Source organism: Oryza brachyantha, chromosome 6, assembly GCF_000231095.2.
Source record: "Oryza brachyantha chromosome 6, ObraRS2, whole genome shotgun sequence".
Classification (NCBI taxonomy): Eukaryota; Viridiplantae; Streptophyta; class Magnoliopsida; order Poales; family Poaceae; genus Oryza; species Oryza brachyantha.
The window spans coordinates 2,302,355-2,325,771 of record NC_023168.2 but is presented as its reverse complement, the minus strand read 5'-3'; the positions used below and the strand labels follow the sequence as shown (position 1 = coordinate 2,325,771).

At 42.3% G+C, this 23,417-nt stretch overlaps 3 protein-coding genes and 1 pseudogene across 9 annotated transcripts; 2 read left to right on the top strand and 2 right to left on the bottom strand.

The window, feature by feature from the left end:
• Positions 1-719: 719 nt before the first annotated feature.
• On the bottom strand, positions 720-6,615 carry LOC102714295 (protein FAR1-RELATED SEQUENCE 9-like). 6 transcript variants are annotated; one of them, XM_040524995.1, is made up of 8 exons: positions 6,143-6,615; positions 5,712-5,781; positions 5,026-5,135; positions 1,996-4,126; positions 1,795-1,922; positions 1,633-1,713; positions 1,311-1,398; positions 720-1,183 (listed from the first exon to the last, which is right to left on the bottom strand). In XM_040524995.1, the coding sequence occupies exons 4-7, from the start codon at positions 4,061-4,063 to the stop codon at positions 1,336-1,338; spliced, it is 2,340 nt and encodes a 779-aa protein (XP_040380929.1). In that variant the 5' UTR covers positions 4,064-4,126; positions 5,026-5,135; positions 5,712-5,781; positions 6,143-6,615; the 3' UTR covers positions 720-1,183; positions 1,311-1,335. The 6 variants fall into 6 exon arrangements, with proteins under 6 accessions (XP_040380929.1, XP_040380930.1, XP_015694162.1 ...); XM_040524996.1 differs by having other exon boundaries at positions 5,026-5,113; XM_015838676.2 differs by lacking the exon at positions 5,712-5,781.
• Positions 6,616-7,792: 1,177 nt separating this feature from the next.
• On the top strand, positions 7,793-10,564 carry LOC102710312 (F-box protein At5g67140). 2 transcript variants are annotated; one of them, XM_040524760.1, is made up of 5 exons: positions 7,793-8,048; positions 8,136-8,282; positions 8,417-8,543; positions 9,166-9,264; positions 10,102-10,564. In XM_040524760.1, the coding sequence occupies exons 1-5, from the start codon at positions 7,891-7,893 to the stop codon at positions 10,300-10,302; spliced, it is 732 nt and encodes a 243-aa protein (XP_040380694.1). In that variant the 5' UTR covers positions 7,793-7,890; the 3' UTR covers positions 10,303-10,564. The 2 variants fall into 2 exon arrangements, with proteins under 2 accessions (XP_040380694.1, XP_040380693.1); XM_040524759.1 differs by having other exon boundaries at positions 8,408-8,543.
• A 3,349-nt stretch (positions 10,565-13,913) lies between these two features.
• LOC102714018 (caffeoyl-CoA O-methyltransferase 1) lies at positions 13,914-15,391 on the bottom strand. The gene is made up of 4 exons (XM_006655761.3): positions 15,152-15,391; positions 14,976-15,055; positions 14,683-14,827; positions 13,914-14,568 (listed from the first exon to the last, which is right to left on the bottom strand). The coding sequence occupies exons 1-4, from the start codon at positions 15,272-15,274 to the stop codon at positions 14,143-14,145; spliced, it is 774 nt and encodes a 257-aa protein (XP_006655824.1). The 5' UTR covers positions 15,275-15,391; the 3' UTR covers positions 13,914-14,142.
• Positions 15,392-18,419: 3,028 nt separating this feature from the next.
• Positions 18,420-20,688, top strand: LOC102710030 (annotated as a pseudogene).
• Positions 20,689-23,417: the final 2,729 nt, after the last annotated feature.

Genomic DNA, 23,417 nt, shown 5'->3' with positions numbered 1-23,417 from the left:
CGCTTAAAGATTATCTTAGAAAACTTAAATATCTATAATAAGAGACATTTGTTTGATAAAACTGGTTACATAACATTCAAAGGCTGGGAGTGTTTTCAGATAGATAAAAACTCCTTTATGTAATAAATAGCACCGAAATGGTCATGAATTTAGTTAGTATTTATTTAACAAAATAGGTCATAAAGCACTGAACTAAATTTGTCTGATTTATGCCCCTCAGCTGCTTGGATTCCCACTTTCAGTGGGAGATGTATCTGCTTGCTCGTGAGATAATCTATCTTATAATGGTAAATACTCAAGACACCTTCGTTAAAAAAACACGAGTGAAAGCAAGGAAATTTGGATAGCATAGATAATTCCAATGATCAGATCAATCCATGCTGTCCTCTTAATCATCAGTCAGATTACATACAGTTACACACTGTCACTATATTAGATCCCAAATCTTCACCAAAAAAAAAAAACACACAACATGGTCGGTTTGGTTTGGAACTATTGGCTACCACGCATTGTCAGTGCATTTCACTGAATCTGCATCAGATTAACATTTCAACTTCCTTTCCACAGCGTTACTGCCGCTAGAATCTTGCTGGAAGTGATGCGATCTACTCTTGACAGTTAGCAAAACCACGGGCCAAGTGGCAACAAGGGCGCCAGCCGATCATCATTTTAGCCCCCCAAAACATAATTTTTCCGCAATTGGATTCTGATCCTGTGAATAGCTAATGACTACTCTCAGTTACAACCTTTTCATAGATAAATTTCCTGGCCTGTACATCCCACATTACAACATACTCAGTTACTACATGCAAGCCTACAATCACCTAATTGAGATTACTAACTATACCTAATTGAGATTACTATGTAAAAAAGATTGCGTAGCAATGGGATAATTTACCCTAGGATTCCACTTCAACAAAACAGAAACGTCAAAGGCCAGAAGAATAGCTAGACCCATCAACAGTCGTGTGCCAGAAATTAACATGCAAAAGCAACATCAAACCTCCAGAAAGGTCGACAAAATTCATCCAGGTGGTTGGCTGCATTCATGTCCAGACAGCATTTTCCAAAAGGCACCTTAGTGGATTCCTGGAAGTTGAGTGATACTGCATTTAAGGTCTGAAGTGCAGCACAGGTTGGTTCCTCCAATGAACGGAATTTGAATCCCCGTAAAAATGCATACCTAAGATGCCCAAAATATTTGAGAAAATGTGAGTGAGCTACATTTTGATCCTACCATCCTAGATATGCAGAGCAAAATCATCCTGACAATAGCAGCAGCAATAGCAGTATGCAAATGGTGCACATACCAGGAACTGTATACTTTACTGTCCTTCAAACATTCTTTGCACCACCAAAATTCGAATTGGGACGTATTGCAGAATATGCTGAGAAATCCTGTTGGTCATGTGTAAATAAAGGACCATAAGTTCACAGATTCTTCTGACTGCCCCCATCGACGAATGTTTTGCATGGGTCAGATTCATTTTCTTCTCAGTTCAGTTGTTTTGCTTAGAAACATTGTAAAAGTTTATTTGCTTTAGTCCCGGAATCGCATGTATCCATCGGAAATGATCAACTCGAATAACAGATAAAACAAAAAAATTTAGGCCAGTCTGCCGACCATAATACCTGTGGTGCACAAAGAGGCATCGTGTGCATGTTTGGATGCATGTAGATCTGGTTTGGTTGCATTGGGGTAGATGAGAAGGTCTGCAAAATATGTAGAATGCTGGTGTAAGACCAGTTAAATGCCAGAAGGAAACAAGAGCTACTAGTACATACTTCTTGTACCTGATAGTAAAATGGTCTTCCAATTGTTGTGTTACCCTGAGCATCTTGTGCAGATTGAAACTGGTGCTCATTAGGTTGAGCGAGTACAGGTACAGATGAGGAAGCTGCTGGGGTTTGTTTTGCTTTTTCTGCATGGAGAGGATATATATCTTTTAACAAAATGGTGTTTTACAAGCATGAAGGAATAAGTTTGCTACTCACTTGCGCTTGGTTCTTTAGATGATTTCTTCTTCTTTTTGTCCCTTTTACTGACATCTTTTGCAGTTTGATTACGCAAACTTCTAATTTCAAAGAAAACATCAAGTGCTTTCTCTCCCGTTTCAAGGGTGTCCCAGAATATCTTTCTTGATTCTTCTAGTTCCTGGCTCTTTGCTATAAGGCTACATGCATACTGCGTCGCCCGGTTGCGATATGCAAGTTCAGCCTCAGTGCATTCCTGTTGTGTTGAATCATCTTGACTAAGCTTATACATGCTTCTCCTGGCATCTTTTGTCCATCGTTTTGAAATGTACTTTTCAGGAATTGTGTCCACATTTTGCAAGCTGAAGGCTTTCAGAGCATGTGAACAAAGAAGACCCATCCTTTCAAACTTTCTGCAACCACAAGAGATTTCCATAGTGGAGGTATCAAGAAGAACGGTCCAGACTTTTGAACCCCTCCCTTGCATAGTAATTTCAAACCTCAACAAGTTTCCACCGCAAGAACTTTCATGGCATGAAGTTGCTCCACAACCATCTAGAAATTCTGCCTCAAATAATTTGTAGATCTTATGTGTGTAGGATTCTGCAGCCTGCTTCAGAACTGTACTGTATTTAATCGCACGAACTGGAGCAGTTTGGCTACAGCGAAAATCCTCTTCGGATTCATTTCTACGTAGGGCCTTGACAACCTTTTCTAGTAAAAGGGCAAATCGTGTAAGAGAGGTAGATTCATCAGAAATTCCATTGAGTGTATTATTTGAGACTTCCCCCCACTGAGATGAATTGATCCCACCATCAAAAGTATCTTTGTTAAATGCTGAGCACCATCTACTGCGGGTCCTATAAAGGTCACTAAGCCAGTTATTGTCCTGTAACTTAAATTCATTTAGCATCGCAGCCCATGATTCCTCGAGCTCCATTTCTGAGTCAGGTCCTTGAATGCACTTCATAAACATATTTTGAAATGTTTGAGAGGTATTTACCGTGCCCAATTGAGACTGTGCATTCTTCAGAATATGCCAATATGAAAAGCAATGCTGTGTGTTAGGAAAAACCTGCTCAACTGCCTGCACAATAGCTTCATCCTGATCAGTGAAAATTGACTTTGGTGACCGGCCACCCATTGACTCGAGGAATGATTTAAATAACCAAACATAGGAAGCAGAGGACTCATCTAACAAGAATGCCCATCCAAAAACAATATTCTGCCAATGGTGGTTAACTCCAACAAAAGGAGCACATACCAGGCTATATTTATTTGTGCGGTAGGTTGTGTCAAATATAACAGCATCTCCAAAGCAATCATAATCATTTCTACTTTTGGCATCCCTGAAGAAAAAGTTGGTCATACGACCTTCTTGATCAACTTGAACATCCCAATAGAACATACCTTCCTCACTGGTTCTACGCTTGAAATAGTTCACAAGACTTTGGCTATCTCCTGCCTCAATTATCATTATACCCTGCATGCTCACATGATTGTAGCAATCCCTTATAGTATACCCAGGAGGCTCCACAATATCACTTTCTATCATATGAGATAAACCATTTATTGAATGTGATTCTGTAGATGTTGCTGGATCTATGACACCTGATTTTCCAACAGCAAGCGACTTCGCAGATCTCAACATGTGTCTTTCCCCAGGTTTCGCTAACTGGTGATTATGCATGGGAGTAAAGCGTATTACTGTCCAGCGTCCTTTCTCATCAACTCTAAAGCGAATCATTGCTTTGCAATTAGTTCTTGTATCTGGGCGGTTAAAATTTGCTTCTGTAACAGGCTCATCATACTTAAGCCCTTCTTTTGAGCAGTAGTAATCCTTTGTACGAATATTCTTTGTGCCAATGAAGTATGACTGTTTACCCTTCCGGACACTAAAACCAATTCTATGCCCATAGTCACAATACAATTTGTATGCCTCTTCCTCACTATGGACAACACAACCAAGAAGCTCATTGGCAACATCCTTGAGGCTCAAGGCACTTCCACTATCTTCCCCATTTTCTGTTTCTTCACCATTATCCTTCCTTTGAATCCTTTCTTCTTCAGAATCTCGGCTGCTGTCCATTTCTAATCAAGAAGTGAGCATAAGTATTTGCATAAACAACATAAGAGGTAGTTCCACACACTGCTGCAAAAAAGGGAGAGAATATTCTCAGTTAAAATCCACAGATACGAAGATAAACACAAAATCAATAGGAAAGGAGAAATACGCAGTATATCGTCGCAATTAAATGCCGCACTCTATATTAGATGTCAAATGCAACGTGGTTATTTTAAACTGGCAGTACTGGGTAGTTGTTAGGATGCTCACTCATCCACTTAACTGGAGCCCCATGCAATTTTGGACTATCAAGTATATTGGTTTTCCTGGCCAAGAGAAAGAAAAAGAGGAAAATCCCCTGGTTTCACTGATCATCAGACTGGTTTCGAGATGCGCCTTTCCAACGTTGAGTAAGAAACCGTTATAATATAAACAATATCGTGGAACTAGGGATACAATTCAGCACAAACAAAGTGGCAGCATTCCTTAGCACTGCCTTTACTTAGGGTCTGTTTGGTTACTTGTATGATCCCAGCCTAGCCCATATCCTCTAGCATGGTTGCTCTCAGCCTGGTTAGATTCATACAATTGGTTGTGTTTGGTTGTCTGTATGAGTTTATCCTAGATGACATGAAATCCTGTTTGGTTAGTTGTATCTCTGAATGCTGTATCCAGAAGATAGTGTTTGGTTGGATGATTTTGACCTAAGTTTAGTCAACTCTTGTGTTGAATGGTAAGGTTACCGCATGAATCATTCCAATGAAAATTTCTGCAAAGTGCTTACTGTTGTGCAGTGATTAAATTTTCAAATTAATTTTAATTTGAAAAGTTTTTACATAATTAATGAAATGAACAACTTGTTGCATAACTTTCTTATATGGTAAAATAGAAACATGAACAAATATAACAAATTAGAATGTGTGGAGTTGTACAGTAATTAGAAATTGCTAGAAAGAAAATGCCAAAAGGGGCCTCAGCCAACTCACCCAGCCAAAAGTACAGTTTGATATAAGCGAGGGAGTAATGAAACAGCAGTGATCCTCAAAACAGAGACAATCCGTGAAATACAAAGTCCTATGGCCAATTATCAAGCAATCTGTAAGTTATGGCTTAAAAGGTGAGAATTGAAATCTCATGTGTTGAAAAAGGCAATGACACTAGGTTACACACTTCCAGTACAGTATATTATCTATACAATTTACATCAACTCAACAAGCAAACAAATGACAGATGATGTTCCGAATGAGATCTGACTACCTAAAAGGCTAAAACAAATCAACATCTCTTCACTCCCACTCAAATATTTTGTTGATCTACGCAGATTATGTATAACTAATAATAAGATAAGAGACAATTTACAATAATATGCCCAGCAGTTGACAGAAACATAAAGTAGCCTATCTTCAGCATCATACACAATAGTCAAACACAACTAAAAATGTTTCTGCAAAAGAAAATACATCTGGCCAGACATATCAGCAATAATATGAGAAAGGCTATACTTTCAGAAATTGTATTAACTATATCAAGGTCAGAATTGTTACAAAACCCATCAAGTATTTCTGTCATGTTCCCTCTCCCCTCTTTCAAATTTACAGCTTCAGCATATCCTATACTCCATGTACAAAGCAATAGATGAAAAATTTACAGTCATAACATCATAACTCCATACATTGTTGCAGCTACTAGCAGGCAATTCCTGTCCTGGATTTTTTTCTTTTGTTCTTCAGTTCAAGCTAAACCTGACAAATCACACAATCAACAGGTGATTTACATAATTATGCAGTGTGCTGACATTTTTCAGTTGCAAATTCAGATATTTATTTAGCAATGCGTTTTGATTTAAATTGTTCTTGACTTCCACACCCTGGAATGTGGAAACCTGCCATCTTTTCTAACCAATCAACAGTTTATATTAAATTCTAGTCGTCAACTGTCAAAGTAAAAAAAATGATATCATACTTTTGGTACTTTGCCTACAGAACCCGTCAAGCAGACATACATTGTTGCAGTTAAAATTGGGCAATGTAATCAAATGAATGTTTGGTGTTGGATTAGCATTTTCCAACAAAATAAACAGGGAAACTTATATTTATATCTCACCAATAATTGCCTGCAAAGGATTTCGGAGGTCTACGGGCGGAGGAGGGCGACGGCCGGAGAAGGGGGCGGCTGAGGATGCCGAGCGGCGGAGGAGGGCGACGGCCAGAGGAGGGCGGGGCAGAGGATTGCGAGCAGCGGAGGAGGGTGACGGGCGGAGGAGGACGGGGCGGAGGAGGGCGACGAGGGGAGGAGGGCGCGACGGGCGGAGGAGGGCGCAGCGAGGACGACCTGAGCGCGCGCAGGAGGCGCCAAACCCTAGCGAAGCAGCGAGGGGGAGAGAAGTGAGGCCGATGGAGATGACCCCTCGCTGCTGGGCTGCACGAGCGGGTGCACGCCTGCACGGGCGAGATTCCACCGTTTCTTACTCAGCCTGCCGTGCCCCCACACGACACGCCGGCGGCCTCGCCGGAGCCCGGCGCCGTGCGGGGGGAGGAGTGGGGTTGCGCCGGTCCACGGCCGAGACGATGGAACCGGTCCAAGGGGATCTGGTGGGGCTCGCCTCCAGGGCTGCGTGCACCAGGTCTTGGAGCCCCTTACATGGACCGGCCTGGACAGGTGTCCGGATGAGTGGGCCTACAAGTTCATGGGCCCAGCTAAACTTGACCCAGGTTTGATCAAGCGGTTTGGGCTGAGTTCATGGTGGCACGTAAAATGTGTTACTCGTTAGCACATGATTACTTACTCACTCCGTCCCTAGACGACCTTTCCATTTCATTTTATTTAAAAATTTTGAAAAAAAAATTGAAATTTTTTTTAAAAAAATACACACATAAAATACTATTTATGTTTTACCATCTAATAAAAACAAAAATATTAATTCATAAATTTTTTTAATAAGACGAAGAGTCAAACATTATATTAAAAACTGAAAAATTGGTTTGTTGTGGGACGGAGAGAGTATTTAGTTATTACAACAAATTGGAAAAATATACTACCTTCGTTTCAAAACATAACTTTTAGGTTATTTAATAAATACTTCCTCCGATTTTAACAAATAACACCGTTGACTTTTTGTTACATGTTTGACTATTCTTCTTATTTTAAAAAATATATAATCATAATTTATTTTGTTACGATTAGATTTATAACTAAATATATATTTAAATATAACTAACATTTTACATGTTTGCATAAAGTTTTTAAATAAGACAAACGGTTAAACGTGTACCAAAACATCAATAACGGTATATAATGAGGGAGTACTCGAGTAAGGTCAATAGGTTATTCTTTTTGGTTTATTTCATTGATCAATTTTTGAATCTTGAAATTATTGTATTCCCTTTCCAATTAAATGACTGGGTTTGGAATCATTTGAACGATCAAAATTGTAGGTATAAAACTTAAATCTTAAAGAAACTTATATGCAATTTTTAAAAAAAACAAAAATATACCGTTTAAACGGTTTGGGAGGGCGATTAGCTCATAAAAAAATCCAAACGAACAGAGCAAGGCCTCTTTTTTACATTGGAATCGGGAAGGATCGGTACAATTCAAACGAAATTTGAACTAATTTGTGCGGGAATTTTGAAAGTTTTCGTTGAAAGAAAAAAAAAAGAAAGGCGTATTCGGTGGGCGGCTCGATGGCGCGAGGATGTCCACATGATCATGCGAAATTCCAAGCGATGGGCGCGCCCTCTCGCGTCGCGTCGCGTCAGGCTCACGCTCACGTGAGCCATGGCGACCATGGAGCAGTATAAGCAAACCCGGCCCCTCGCCTTTCCGTGGAGGTGACGGCGACCACGGCGGCGATGGAGAGGAACGGCGGCGACCGCGACGTGGTCGTGGTCGTGGCCGGGTCCGGCGTGACGGCGGCGGCGGAGGAGGAGGAGCCGCACGTCGAGCGGCTGCCGGCGGACCTCCTCGCCCACGTGCTCTCCCTCCTCCCCTCCTTCCACGACCTCGCCATGTACGTCTGCTCTGCTCTGGGTGACGCGCACGCGGCGGTGGCCTGACCTTGACATGTTTGTTTGCTTGCTTCGTCGATCGGCTGCAGGGCGGGGGGAGTGAGCCGGCGGTGGCGCCGGGCGGTGGAGCGGTCGCTGGCGGGGCGGCGGCGGATGAGCTTCGCGGGGCAGCGCACCGGCGACGACTCCACCGCGCGCTTCGTCCGCGCCGCCGTCAACCTCCGCGACCTCGACATGTGAGTAAGCCGGATTGGTTCTTGCTCGCAACCTTGATCGATCAGGCCAAAGCAAAACTTCTTGTTCCTGCCTGCTGCCTCCCGAATTCCGATCTTTACCTAACTTTGTTTCCCCGTTCTTGGAGTTCACGAAGCTGTTGGGGCTGCCAGATCACCGATCAAGGATTGATCAGGATTTCCACCGCCGAGTGCGTCAAGAACCTGACCTCAATATCTCTCTGGGGATTGGCTGGGATCACCGATAATGGCGTCATCCAGCTGGTAAATTACTTAACCTAAAAGCCCGTTGAAATTTTTGTTTTTTTTTAAGATCGTTATGTTCATCCGGTAACTAAGGTTTGGGAATTTCTGGTCGAGAAGACAGTGTCTCCTGTCCTGTCTCTGATAAAATTTTAAGCAATCAGACTTGGAAATATGGAGAGCAGAGGCAAAACTTGTGCTGTGTTTTCTGTCCGAGACTTGGCAACTTGATTGATGATCATATTTATTTGTGGGACACTGATGATCATGCTATGCTTTGTGTCATTGTTTTGGCATGACTGTCTTAGATGTCTCAATGGCATGTCAATTGATAATTGATTACTAGCTATTGCTATCATAGTGTAGAAGAAGGATTTGGATAGGAATTTATAGAGCTGTAGGATGTTGTCATGATGCATTGTTAACTTGTTGCTTTCATTCAGAATAATAATGCACTGTTCATATCCAGGAAGTGAAGAAAATGAATTCAATTTTTAGCATAGTAAAGTCTAAATCATATTTGATCTCCATTAACCCATTTGTTTATCAGCAATAAACAGTGGGTTCATATTTTTTTACCTTGCACTACCAAAGGGCATCTCTGCTGTGTCACAAACAATAGCTTTGTCAAACTTCCCTGCAGGTTTCAAGAGCCCATTCTTTGCAGCACCTGAATATTGGTGGAACTTTTATCACAGACGAATCGCTGTATGCAGTTGCAAAGAATTGTATAAATCTGAAGGTACGCTTGTTCTCTTCAGATCTTCAGTCCATAACTTCAAAACAACTATCATGTTTGTGCAAATTAAACTTGGCAAAGTAACACCTGAAAAAAGTCCTAGAAGAGTAGGAGTGAATTGCTAATCTGTATATCTACATCACGTACAATGCATTTACAGTATTTGTTATTTGGAAATGAGTCATTTCATGGGTGAAAAATGATTGGTTCATCTGACAGCCGTGGCAGATTGGCCATGGATTGCCGTTTGAATTGAAGTAGACAAATGATGTTAGCGATTGATATTTTTTCTCGGTTCAGGTGGTCAGGACTCAGGATATGTATGCAATCGCTGCATTAGTGGCTATCGATGCTGTTATAATTCTGCTTAAAATCACCCCTGCGTCTATCACAAAAACTGTGCTGTAGTTCTTTTCAGAAAATAAGGAGAGATGCAGTGCCGTAGTTATTTAGGCTGTCATGCTTAAATTTTGGAAAATGGATTAAATAACCCGCTCTCTACGTCAGCCAATGCCTCATTGTTGTTCTTTTCAAAAGGGAAGTCTCAATGTACTACTGCACATAAGATTTCACTATAACAAAGCCATCACAATCACCCTTACATGGGCAGCAAATTTACTCAAGGACATTGTGATATAGTAGCATTTTAGCATCGTCATTAGCGTTGAAAACTGCACAGTGATAATCATCCACACGTCTAGATTACCTGTAGAGTAGAAGCAAAAGTTAAGTACAAAGAAAACATTGAAAAACAAAACGTACAGACGAGTTAAAGAATGGAGTTGATCAAGTCACCTTGCACGGTGCCCTCTTGACTTTCGCTGTGGATTGGCGATGCAGAGCATCATAGTGTGGAGCTGCCGCCACGTGACGGAGGCCGGCCTGGTGGCGCTCGTCGGCGGCTGCCGGAAGCTGGAGTCCATCAACGTCGGCGGCATGAGGGTGCCGCCGGAGAGCTTCGCCGGCCTGCTCGCCATCAGCCCGGCGCTGCAGATCAGGTCCATCACCCAGGTCCTCAATGCCAGCGTGCAGGTCTCCTGAAGCTGAAGTGACATCAACCATAGCAGCGACCTGCCAATTGCCCATCCACTTCATAAAGGTAAAATGGGAAATGATTCCTGAATGATTCACTCCTGGAATCGAATAAGATTCATGAAAGGGACTCGTGCTGTTCTTGATTCTTGCGTTGCGTTGATTTGTTTTATTTTTCTCGAGACCCTTCTCTGTGTGTGTGCGCGCTGATGTGTTGACGTGTTGTGTACATTTCACCTGTACATTTTAATACACAGAAATACAGAATAAATGTGTACATATATAATACTCGTGACAGTTTTATGGACTTATCAGGCCCATTTAGGCAGCTGAATTCATCATTAATATACAGACAATAACAATTATCTTCACGAGAATGCATCATTTCGATCTTTTATTTTGAAAAACATTTCTCTGTGATGGAAACATCTCGCCAACCGAGCGTTGAGAAACATGTATGGCTGTGAGAGAGACAAGGACACGAACCCAACTCTTGTAGAAGTTGCGGTCGAACTGTCCTAGCAGAAGCCGCTTCATGTCTTTATCCGTCGGGTTAACCAGCCGCCGGTGCGCGTTCTCGCTTTACCCGACGGTGCAGTTTTCGCTTTACCCGACGGTGCGCCGTCCCTGGCTCCCAGCATCGGTCGTGCGGAGGGGTGTCTCTCTTTCACGATTTTACGAGGGTTGATAACAAATTTATCATGTCTACTTATGAAGATCAACATAATATTATATATATAGAGTGACAAGTCTATTTTTATCACTCGTAAGAGTAGGAAAAAGTTAAATTCTCTGACTCGGCCATGGACAGTTCGCGGTGGCCGATAGGTGGGGGTTTCGTTTGTCTGACGCGAAATAAGATTCAACCTTATTTTTTCGTGTTTGTTTATATTTATAAATTTAATTTTAATTTTTTAATCTTAAAGTGGATTTTGGGTTTTCTACTAAAATTTATTTTCTAGTGTTGACTTTTAGACCTATAAGAATATGTATAAAATTATTTTTTATTTACAAATACATCGTTAGCTTTATTTATGAAAAAATAATCACCCCATTATCTATTGGTTCTGTTCATCCATACTTGGCGGTTGATATATACTAGGTGCTGTATACATCGGTTTACATGTCAACCATCACGTCAGAGTAAAATTATATTAGTACTTCATTTTTTTTTACATCATTGACTTTTTAATTTACGTTTGATCATTTGTCTTATTCAAAAATTTTGTCTAAATATATAAAATTATAAATAATACTTAAAATAATTTTAATAATAAATCAAATCATATTAAAATAGTCAATAATTATATAATTTTTTTGAAATAAGATGAAGGATCAAACGTAGATAAAAAAGTCAACATCGTTAAAAAAATTAGAGGGAGTATTTCTATTTGACGGAACATATTTTTAAAAGCATGTTACAAATAATTCATGATAGTTGGTTGTAGTTTATCTGAAGTAAGGATCGTAATGAATTCTATTATCTTAAAAAATAATTGACCATAACAATACGGTGATAAGCTGAAAAGGCATGGTCTATTACACTTCCGTGAGCGCGAGCGTTAAGCAGTTGATTAATTGGCTGATGAAGCAAAAGTCAAAAGAACCCTAATTATTTCCATGTAGGTCACCATGGATAACAAGAGGGAAGCAACTGTCCATTTCTTGCCCAGATGAGGCCCATTTCAACTAGCAGTGTAGGACTAACTAAAAGATTTTTTTATTAAAAATTAACAAAAATATTTTTTTGTTTGAAAAATTGCAAAACTATGACCCAATGTAGCTAGTGGTCGATATATATAAAACATATATTGACCGGACGATATATCTAACATGGCAAACATGTGTGGGCTGTTAATTTTAAGGCGGCACATAACGCCTATTAGTGAGTGTTTTATTCGCTCTCTAAGGAGCCATCAGCAAAATCGTCCCTTCTCTCTCTGCTCGTGAGCGGAAACACTTCGCATGCGCCCCCATAACGCTAAGTAGATAGACATTGAAAGGATCGCCTGCAAATGTGACAAGCTCCATTAGTCGTTTGTGCAACAGCTGTCAACAGACGTTTGTCATATCGGATAATTCAGATATTTAACTATATATATATATATATATATATATATATATATATATATATATATATATATATATATATATATATATATATATATATCGCTCACTAGCTAGGTGTTGGGATTTAGTGTTATCGTTTAAAAACACAAATATATTTTTGTTAATTTTTAATAAACATATATAAGTAAAAATATTCGTGACTAAAATCATGATCACCTCGGTACACCATAGGTACTGTTTGGAGCTTTAGACAATTTCTCAGGTAATCAACTTGTTTGCCTTACTTGTGTACTACTCCCTCCCTTCTTAAATACAAGCACTTCTATGATTTAATTTTTTTTATCATAATATAAACATTTATGGATTGATTCATATGATTTTAATTATTCCAATGATTACAACCCAGTCACATGCTTGGAAGAGAATCTAATTAATTCAAAAATAAATAACTGAAATGACTAAAAAATCTATTGGTATTTACTTTAATATGTACTAAATAAAAAATAACAGAAATGCTTGTATTTGAAACCCATGCAGTATTATAGTCTCACTAAATTGAAGAATAGCACATGTGTGTTCATGTAGTACTTATTGCTAATCATGAACTAATTAGGCAAAAGATTCATCTCATGATTCATCTCTAACGGTGTAATTAATTAGTTTTTTATCTATATTGAATGCTCCATTTATATGTCTAAATATTCGATGTGATGTTTTTAGAAAAAATAATTGAAAACTAAATGGGCCTTTACTTAAGATTTCAGACTTTGAGACTCGGAATTAAATCACTTGAAGTAGCCCTGCCAGCTACTTGCAGCAAATAGCTCGAAAGAGTTGTCATTGTCAACAAACCACCGAAGAATTCAGCTATTGATACTCACTTCATCAGTTCATCCCAAACTAATGATTTTTAGATTCTTTAGCAAAAACTAAGGTAAAAGAGATATACTCCTATTCTTTAGCAAAATTGTTTAGATTTTCTTTCCAAACATCTCATTGGCCGAAAATGTACGGATTTTGTCCATCAAAATTAATGCTGAAAAATCCTTATGTGTAGTATGAATACTAAAAATCTACTTACATTGAGTCATTCCTTATTTTGAAAACCCCCAATCCTTCGTTTCAATCTGACACATAGGAACATTTTCTATAGAATTCGAATCGTATAAAATTTCTTTACATATTATTTGATTCAAAATTAAGGGGCCTCAATCCCAGAACATTCAGAACACAAACAAAACTGCTTTACTAATGCTGCCAAAAGTTTAGCATGGGCAAGACGACAAAACAGAACCATCCAATTTGTTTGGTAGCAAGCACCGTTCTCACACGCAACACAAGCTAACAAAAACCAGGTCAATTTATAATGGAACCGTATTATTGTCTCAGGATTTACGTATCAGACAACACTTTCCATTATGTTGCAAATTACCTAAGAAAACAAAAAAAATGCCAAAATGGTAAACCCTACCTCTTAATATAAAAATATTTTTAGCACCGTAGAGACATTAGTTGCATGAAAAAATAATTTAAATGATTGCCATTAAATAAGAAAATTATATGGAGCGAGAAGAAGTTAAGCGTAAAATGAATAGAGATTTAAATACGAGATACTTAATGTAACAGCTAATATTTCACAGATACACATTTTATAAGATAAATTTGAATTTGAGAAATACACCAGTATAATAGGACACAAAAAGTATTTAATTTATATACTGTAATTTATAATAAAATGACTAGTTCATCGCGTCCGGTGTGACTCGGGATCGGTGCGTGTCACTTGACGCGGCGGCAGAGGGTGATGCCGTCGCCGACGGGGAGCTGGCAGATCTCGACGCGGTGGTCGGCGGCGAGGGCCTTGTTGAGCTCGAGCACAAAGTCGCGGTAGTAGCGGATGTACTTGCGCATGGGGGCGTCGGCGGGGAGCACGACGGAGCCGTTCCAGAGCGTGTTGTCGTAGCCGACGAGGCCGCCGACCTTGACCAGCCGGAGCAGCCGCTCGTGGTAGTTGAGGTAGTTGTCCTTGTCGGCGTCGACGAACACGAAGTCGAAGGCGCCATGGTTGGCGTCCTCCTCCAGCAGCTGGTCGAGCAGCGGGAGCGCGGGGCCCTCGCGGAAGTCGATCTTGTGCGCCACGCCGGCCTTCTCGATGGAGGGGAGCCCCAGCTCGTAGTTCTCGCGGTTGATGTCCATGGCCAAGATCTGCGTTAGTTAATGCTCCATCTGAGCGATCGATGGTTCGATTGGGGCTTTGCTTGCCAGATCTGGGAGGGGGAGTGATCGGGAGGGAGGCCGGCGAGGGTTTTGGTTGCTGACCGTGCCGTCGTCGGGGATGGCGAGCGCGGTGGCGAGGAGGGAGTAGCCGGTGTAGACGCCGATCTCCATGGTCTTCTTGGCGCCGATGAGCTTGAGCAGCAGGTTCAGGAACTGCCCCTCGTCCGCCGACGTCGTCATCAGGTTCCTGCCACAAACACGTCGATCCATCGATCCACCCAAATCAAACCGAGCGCAAAATCAAACACACGCGCCGCCCCAGCGAGCGATCTCGACGAGCTCCGATTCGGGGGCCAAGACGATCGAGGAGGGGGAATTCATGGTGTCGTCCGTACCATGGGTGCTTGGCGGTGACCTCGCGGAGCTCCTTCATGCACTCGTGCTCCCGCGGGTACACGCTCGTCTCCAGGATGTACTGCAGAAGCAACACCTCAGACCATCACGACGGCGGCGGCGGCGGCGGCGACGGCGAAGATGATGTAGTTGAACGGCGGAGCATTCAGGCGGGTACCTGGTAGAGGTCGTCGCTCTTGAGGAGGCTCTTGTGGCCGACCTCCGAGTGCCGCGTCTTCTGCTCGCCGCCGCTGCTCTCATTGGTCGCCGCCGCGGCCGCGTCGGATGTCGCGGCGGCCATCTCGACCGTGAGAGATCCCCGAGTAGATACTAGCAGCAGCTGCACCAATCCGCTCTTCTCGCTCGCCGTCGCCGGCTCGACCTCGCCTGACTGACTTCACCGCCGACGCGCCGACGCTCGCGTGGTTTATATAGCGCGGTGGAGTGGGATTCCTCGGCAGAATAATCATGTGAGAAAAAAAAAACTAAGAACAATAAAAAATGCGTGAAAAAAGATCTTGGAAGAGGAGGCGTGCGGGCGGGGGATGACAGGTGGGGCCGGGATGTCAGTGAGCGGAAACGGCGGTTAGAGTACTTGATACAGTACAGAATTTGGGTTGGTCAGATCGTGATGCGTTGGTGGGGGGTCGCGTGGACTTGATTACTCGTTGGCAAAAATTTTGGAGCACACCGCGTTCGGGTGGCAAGGATAAGTTAACGTAATAATAGAATTAATTAATTATTAATTATTGAAAAAAATATAAAATAGATTAATATGATTTTTTAAAACAATTTTCCTATAAAATTTTTTTGCAAAAAATACACTGTTTAGCATTTCGGAAAGTGTGCATGTGAAAAATGAGAAGGGATAAGTTAACTTAGGCAGGGGCAAACGCGGTGCACTCTGCTATAGCCGATAGGGTGATTATTTGACTTTTTTAATGAAAAAAACCAAATAATATATTTACAAACAAAAAATAAATTATAAATAAAACTTTTATATACGTATTTTTAGCGATATAAGGTCAAGGCTATAAAATAAATTTCGGTGAAAAACTTAAAAAAAATCTAAATTAAAGATTAAAAATTCAAATTTTAACTTATAATCACAGGCCAAAAGAGGGGTGCAAATTGCATGCCAATGCGCGTCTATCGATCTCGAATCCTGCCACTCCGTCACCGTCTATACACAGCACATTGCCCCCACAAATTTCCAATCTCGGTTTCTAATGTCGGTTGTCAACGTAGAGGAGAAATCTGCTCTAAGCAGAGATGGGATCCTCTGCAGTAGCAGGTGCTACTGCAGAGGTCTCTGCTAAGAACATAAGAGCCCTGCTGCTCTGCACCACGAAGTTGCATGGCGTACATCCTCCGTAGAACTGCCTCTGCAATGTAGTACTATTGATAGGTGGGCCCCACAGGTCGTAGGGTTCATATATTAGTCTTTTAAACCTAATTAGTCCATAAATAGCTATAAGTGCTAGTGTGCAATTAGTTTTTTATTTTATCTATGTTTAATCCAATTAGCCTTATATCGAATAACCAACGACCAAAGCCAATGAGAATAGTTTTTTCCTTCGAACACCACATCGTTCTTGCACAGTCAAATTGACCAAAAAGTTATAACTGCCCATAACAGCAGTAATGATCTGAACCGATGATTTTGCCTTGTAGAAGATGATTCCAAGCCAGCAACTTGGTCCCAAAAAGATACCTTCGCCAGGTAAAGTTGCCTGGAAGATTTTAGATATGGTGACATGTTTATGTCTATCTTATTTTCAAAACCAAACTTGAGAATACGTAATCCCTGTTGGTCTTCAGGCTGACAAAATATCTCATCTTGCCCATGGATATTTTCGTTTGACCAACTAGTAAGAGCTCTCAATACTACAGCAACTGCTGACTCCAAATCATTTATAATCAATCTAATAGTCAATTTATACAATAATTATCTACTATATTATTAATATCTGGTCCTACCTGTCATACACATTGTGTCTTAGGGGTTATTTGGTTCCAGAGATTTTTTAGTTCTTGTCACGTCGGATGTTTGGATGTTAATTAGAAGTATTAAATATAGACTAGTAGCAAAAGTAATGCATAAATAAAGGCTATTTCATTAGATAAATTTTTTAAGCCTAATTAATTCACGATTAACAAATATTTACTATAACATCACATTCGCTAATCATGTACTAATTAGGCTTAATAGATTCGTCTCGCGAATACTCCAGAGTATAGGGTGAGTTTTATTAATAATATATATTTAATACTTCTAATTAATGTCCAACGTTCGATGTGACGGAGACTTAAAAAATCCCTAAAACAAACATGATAATCTGCTATTGTACCTGCTCTAATATCGACGATGATCAATGAACCCCAAGAGCTCCATCCCAGCCGGAGACAGTTACACGTATCCAAGTCAAGGGGGTGTTTAGTGGATGAAATGAAAATTTTTAGGTGTTACATCAGATGTTAAATCAGATATCGGAAGAGGTTTTTGGACACGAAGGAAAAAACGAATTTCATGACTAGCCTGTAAACCGCGAGGTGAAACTTTTGAGTCTAATTAATCCATGATTAACCATAAGTGCTACAGTAACCCACGTGCTAATGACGGATTAATTAGGCTTAAAAGATTCGTCTCACGATTTCTCACATAACCGTAGTTTTTCATTTTATCTATGTTTAATGCTCTATTTAGGGGTTGTTTGGGACAAGGGGCTAATATCGAATGTTTGTACACTTATTATAAATAGTAAACGTAGACTATTAATTAAACCCATCTATAATCTTGGACTAATTCACGAGACGAATCTATTAAGCCTAATTAATCTATGATTAGCCTATGTAATGCTACAGTAAATATGCTCTAATTATGGATTAATTAGGCTGAAAAAATTTATCCCGTAGATTAGCACTCATTTATGAAATTATTTTTTTATTAGTCTATGTTTAATACTTCAAATTACTGTTCAAACATCCGATGTGACATGAGGCTAAAAAGTTTAGCCCCATCTAAACAACCTCTTAGATGTCCAAATATTCGATATGATGTTGGCGAAAATTTTTGAGAACTATGGGGTTGTTTAGCTCCCAAAAATTTTCACCCAAAAATATCACATCGAATCTTTGGACATCTAGATAGAGTATTAAACATAGATAAAATGAAAAACTAATTGTACAGTTACGTGAGAAATCGTGAGACGAATCATTTGAACCTAATTAGTACGTGATTAGCCATAAGTGCTATAGTAACCCACATACGCTAATGACGAACAAATTAGTTTCAACTACAGCCGTGAAATTTGTTTTTAATGTCTAAAAATCTCCGCCGACATCTGATCAGACAGGCAAAACATTTTATTTCACCGACTAACACCCCTGTGATCTCGTTCCATCCCAGCCAAACTGGAACGGGCAGAGGGCAGAAATCAGAACCTCACAGCCGCTGTCACACGGCAGCAGGTGCCTCGGGAAACAAACCGTCCGTCCGTCCGTCGCGTTATTGGTTGGTTCCTCTTGCTACCAGTACCACTACCCACTCCTTTGCCTGCTTCTTTGATCGATTCCCTCGCAGAAAACGCGATGCATTCCGCGGCCTCTTCCTCCTCGTCTTCCATCGAGATCATCGACGCCCACGCGTTCTCCGCTCGCTCCGATGGCCCCGACCGTCGCCGCGCCGACGGCTCCCCACGGCCCCCGAGCTCCGTCTCCGACCGCATCGCCTCGTCTCTGCTCACGCAGGAGGCGGTCGACGCCGTCTGCGACAAGTACGGCGTCCCCAGGGAGTTCACCGCGCGCCCCGCCGGCGACCTGCGCGCGTGCTCGGCGCCGCAGCCGGGGGCCGTGTGCGTGTACGCACAGGCGCTGGAGGCCGGGATGCGCGTCCCGCTGCACCCCTTCGTCTGCGAGGTGCTCCGGCACTTCGGCCTCGCGCCGCCGAGATCGCGCCCAATGGGTGGCGCGCCATGGCCGGTTTCCTCGTGCTCTCCTACCACGCCGGCGTGCCGCCGTCGCTCGCCGTTTTCCGGCATTTCTTCAAGCTGTGCTTGTTCAAGTTGAGCGGCTGGTACCACTTCCGGGGCAAGGACACTGCCGGGATGCTCTTCACGGGGATGCCTAAGCACATCAAAGGATGGAAGGAAGGTTTCTTCTTCCTGTCTTCGCCGTCGCCATGGCCGTGCCAAGTGCACTGGGGCGGGCCGCCGTCCAAGATCGCTACCGCCGAGCCGGTGCTCACCACTGGGGAGGAGAAACTGGCGGCAAAGCTTCTGGCCGCGCACCGCACCGTGGTTGATCTCAGGAGGTATCTCTGTGAGAGCAACCTCGCCGCGGCATTCTCCTCCAACCTCACCGCTGCATCACCGCAGCCGCCGCCTTCTCGTTCTACTAGTGCCAAAGGTAAATGTCGAACACTTCCTGGCTCTGGCGAGCATAACCTGGCACTGCAGAGAAATTACTCCGTCGTGTTCCTGCAGAGATGGACCCATCCGTCTTTGAGACGATGAAGAGCATGCGGGCGGAGAAGGCGGCCGCTGCGCAGGCGCCCATGACGGCGCAGAAGGTGAAGACCGAGCCGGCGAGCGACACGCCGTCGTCCGGGAAGAAGAGGAAGTTTGATGCAGAGGCCAATGCGAAAGAGGGGACGCCGCCGCCACCTCCTCCCGTGGCTTGTGTTCCCCGCCTCCGGGCTTCTCGGAGCAGACGCCGGCAGCGTGCGACGAAGACCGGAAACCGGGGCACGTGCCCGACAAGCACGACGGCGACACGCCCGAATGGATGGCCGCGCGTGAGTTGCTGCAGACCATCGTCACGCCGTCACGGGAGCGCCAGTTCCCGGCGGCGAACCCCTCCGACGTCGTCGCGGCGAGCTACGTCTCACTGCTCCAGGTTCGCTACCTCCATGCCACACACCGTCGATGCAAAACCGCAAGAATCGTCGTCGTCGTCGTCGACGACGTCGCGTTCACTTGTTCATGGCGTTTGCCGCAGGCGGCGAACTACGCGTCGTTCGCGTTCGATTACGCGCTGAAGCTGGAGGAGAAGCTGCAGGAGCAGGAGCGCAGTGCCGGCGCCATGAGGTCGGAGCTGGAGGAGAAGGCGCGGGCGGAGCTCGCCGCGGCGAAGGCGGCGGCGGTGCAGGAGTACCTGCGCTCCGACGAGCACAGGCGGTAGCTGGCGGCGCACGCGCAGGAGGGGTACGAGCGCGGCATGGAGGACATGAGGGGCGTCGCGCTCCGGTGCTACCCGCACCTCGACGCCGCGCGGCTCGTGGTGCCGACGGATCGGTCGGTCTGATACTCTGATTTGGTGGCGGCCGACGGCTCCATTTTCCCTTATAGTTTTTGCGTCTCATCCGCGGAAACTGAGGCAGCTGTCATAGAAATTAAGCAAGAGAATTTTGAGCCCGATAAGCTAAGATGGTCCTAGAAATTAAGCAGTGAATTCTAACCCGATAAACTAATTTTCTAGACGTTCGGTCTGATTAGGTGGCGGCCTCTTCGTTTTTGCGTCTCATTCGCGAAAACTGAATCCATTTTAGTAAGTGGAATTTAACCAAGTATTAGGCATTCGTGTAAAATTCGTCTACTAAATGCTGTCTTCTCTGATGTACAAATCCTAGTATATATAAAAGTGTCACCATTAGCTGTGATTTGGTTATTCACTGGATTATAGGCTATCCATGTTTTGATCCGTTCGATTGAACCATCCCGGCCGCACTGGATTAGTAACCTACTTGTTATTATATAAACAATAGCCTCAAGAGTAAGACTGAAGAGAGCGAGTCTTATTTATTTTTGTTTCCACGACCTCAATCTTCTCTAGCAATCTCATCTTACTGTGTGTGTTTATTTCGTGAAAAAAATTTAAGTTGTTCTGTCGTATGTTTGGTTAGATGTCGAAAGTGATTTTCGGTCATAAATGAAAAACGAATTTCATATCTCACCTAGAAACCGCGAGAGAAATGTTTTGAGACTAATCAATCCACCATTAGCACATATAGGTTACTGTGGTACTTTTGACTAATCATACACTAATTAGGCTCAAAAGTTTCGTCTCATGATTTCTTACATAACCGTGTAATTATTTTTTATTTTATTTATATTTAATGCTCTATTTAGGTGTTTAAAGATTCGATTGTGATGTTAAAAAAAAAAGACTCAGAACTAAATCGGACCTTACTTCTTCCATTTCACATGTATTTCGTGCTATTGGTTTAGCAGCTTTTTGTTCCGATATGATTCTTCTCTAATTACCAGGGTTACTGAAACCCGGCGGTAACCGAGCCCTCCGCAGAGGAGGCACGGCTACGGTAAGCCGCGGTAACCGAGTTTAAATTTAAGAAAATTTAATAAACAAATATATGTTATATATAGTATAGTTTTGTCAAAGAAATTCATGAAAAAAATATTTTTTCGGTGTAATTAAAAATCATAAACGAGATTTTTAGAAAACAAAATTAAAAAATAGTCTATTGCAAATAATATTTCATAGGAAGATGATTAAGGATATTTTGTGTTGAGTCATTATTAATTTACACTCGACACTAGGGTATATAATATTGAAATACAAATATACAACGATGAATATATGGAAAATATGTATAGAAAAAAATTATAAGTGCATGTTAGTACATACATAATATTTTTATTCATAATAATAGGTAGTAGGTATAGTTGTGACACAACAATCAAAATGAAGTTGTTGTTACTTGTTATTGCTGTGAATTATTTGGTGAAGAGTAATATGACGGTGTATGTTTGTATGTTGTAATATCAAGTATTTAGGAAAGGTTATGTGAAAATTTCCTTCTTTTCCCTATAATATGTCCTATTTTCCTATGTCATAATTAAATATAGTCATAAAATATTTTCCTATTTTTTATGTATTTTTTAGATTTTTTAAAGTCTTTTTTGCATTTGACATCACACCCACGGTCTTCTTACGGTAACCGCGGTTTCGGCTAAAAAACCGTACGAGTAACCACGGTAATCGCCGTTCTCATGCGTTGTTACCGCGGTTACGGCAAACCACGTGGCTTTAAATTCAAATTTTTTGATTTAAATTTATCACGGTTCTTACTGTTACCATGTAGAATCTGTGAGAGTGTGACACCACGGTTTGTACGGTAACACGAACCCTGCTAATTACCTAATCCATCTGCTTTGTTTTTCTAGCTTGCGTGTGTCAGATATCGATATGGATGGAGAGAACACGTATCCGAGTGTCAATGCTGTTTGGTCCAGATTGCGTACCGGACCATGTGTTGCTAAATTGAAATGTTTGGGCCTGTTTGGGTCTTAAGGCCACAGCAGCAGAAAGAAAGAAAAAGGGATAAAAGAGAGGGAAAAAGTTCATTGTCCCTCCCTCATCTATAGTTCAGGCGTGAGCTGTCGCTCAGATGTAAAGCCGAGTAAATCGCCTATCAGATGTATCGGACCAGCATATTTTACTATCTCTAGCGGTCTAGATGATGATTTTTTTTCTACGTGGCATCTATATGTATGTTGACGTAGTCTTTTTTCATGTCATTTATGTGGTGTTTACATAATATTATAGTTAGCTAAAAAAATTAAAATACGATGGATTCCTCCTCCTTCCCTCCCCTCCCCCCTCTCTCTCCCGGTGAGAAGAGAGGATGTAGCGGCAGTCAACGAGCCTCGCACGAAGGGAGGCAACAACCAATGAGCTCGCGGTACCATTGGACAGTGAAAAAGGTCAACACATGGCCATTGGGAGATGAAGTGGCGCTCATCGGGGAACAACAGGGCATCCCCGTGACACATGGAAAAGGAGAAGTCAATTTCCTCCTCTATTTGTAAGGCCAGTTACCTCAACGAAACAATGCATAAAACATCTAATCACAATACAGAGTTTTATTGTATCATTTTCAAAGCTAAATAAATTATTTAATTACTATTAAAAGTTAAAAAGCTGAAAAATAAACCAAGATAAAAACCTCAAAATCAACTTTAAGTACATGTTGAAAATTTAAATGTTGGCCTAAAACCGGGGATACGCTGGCCCAACCGGAAGAAAGCCTTTTTACACCCCAAAAGCTAGTCATGAGATGAAGGACCCCTCCCCTTTTAAGTTGGTGCCACTCCCTCTAAATTTCCAATGTGGGACTATTCCTACCAATCTCTCCCGTCACATATTGGTGCCCCTTAGCCCTGACCGATTCAACACACGAGCACATACAGGTCTCACAGCTGCGGTCCATTGACCGGCCCAACACATAGGCACATACAAGCCTCACACCCGTGGTTCACTAGACTTTGGACTTACACCACCCGAGTGTGCACGGCACTAGAGAGACCGTGGGCCTAGCTCTGATACCACTTGTTGACCCAAAACCGGGGAGACGCCGGCTTAACCGGGAGAAAGCCTTTCTACACCCTAAAAGCTAGCTCATGAGGTGAGGGACCACTCCCTTT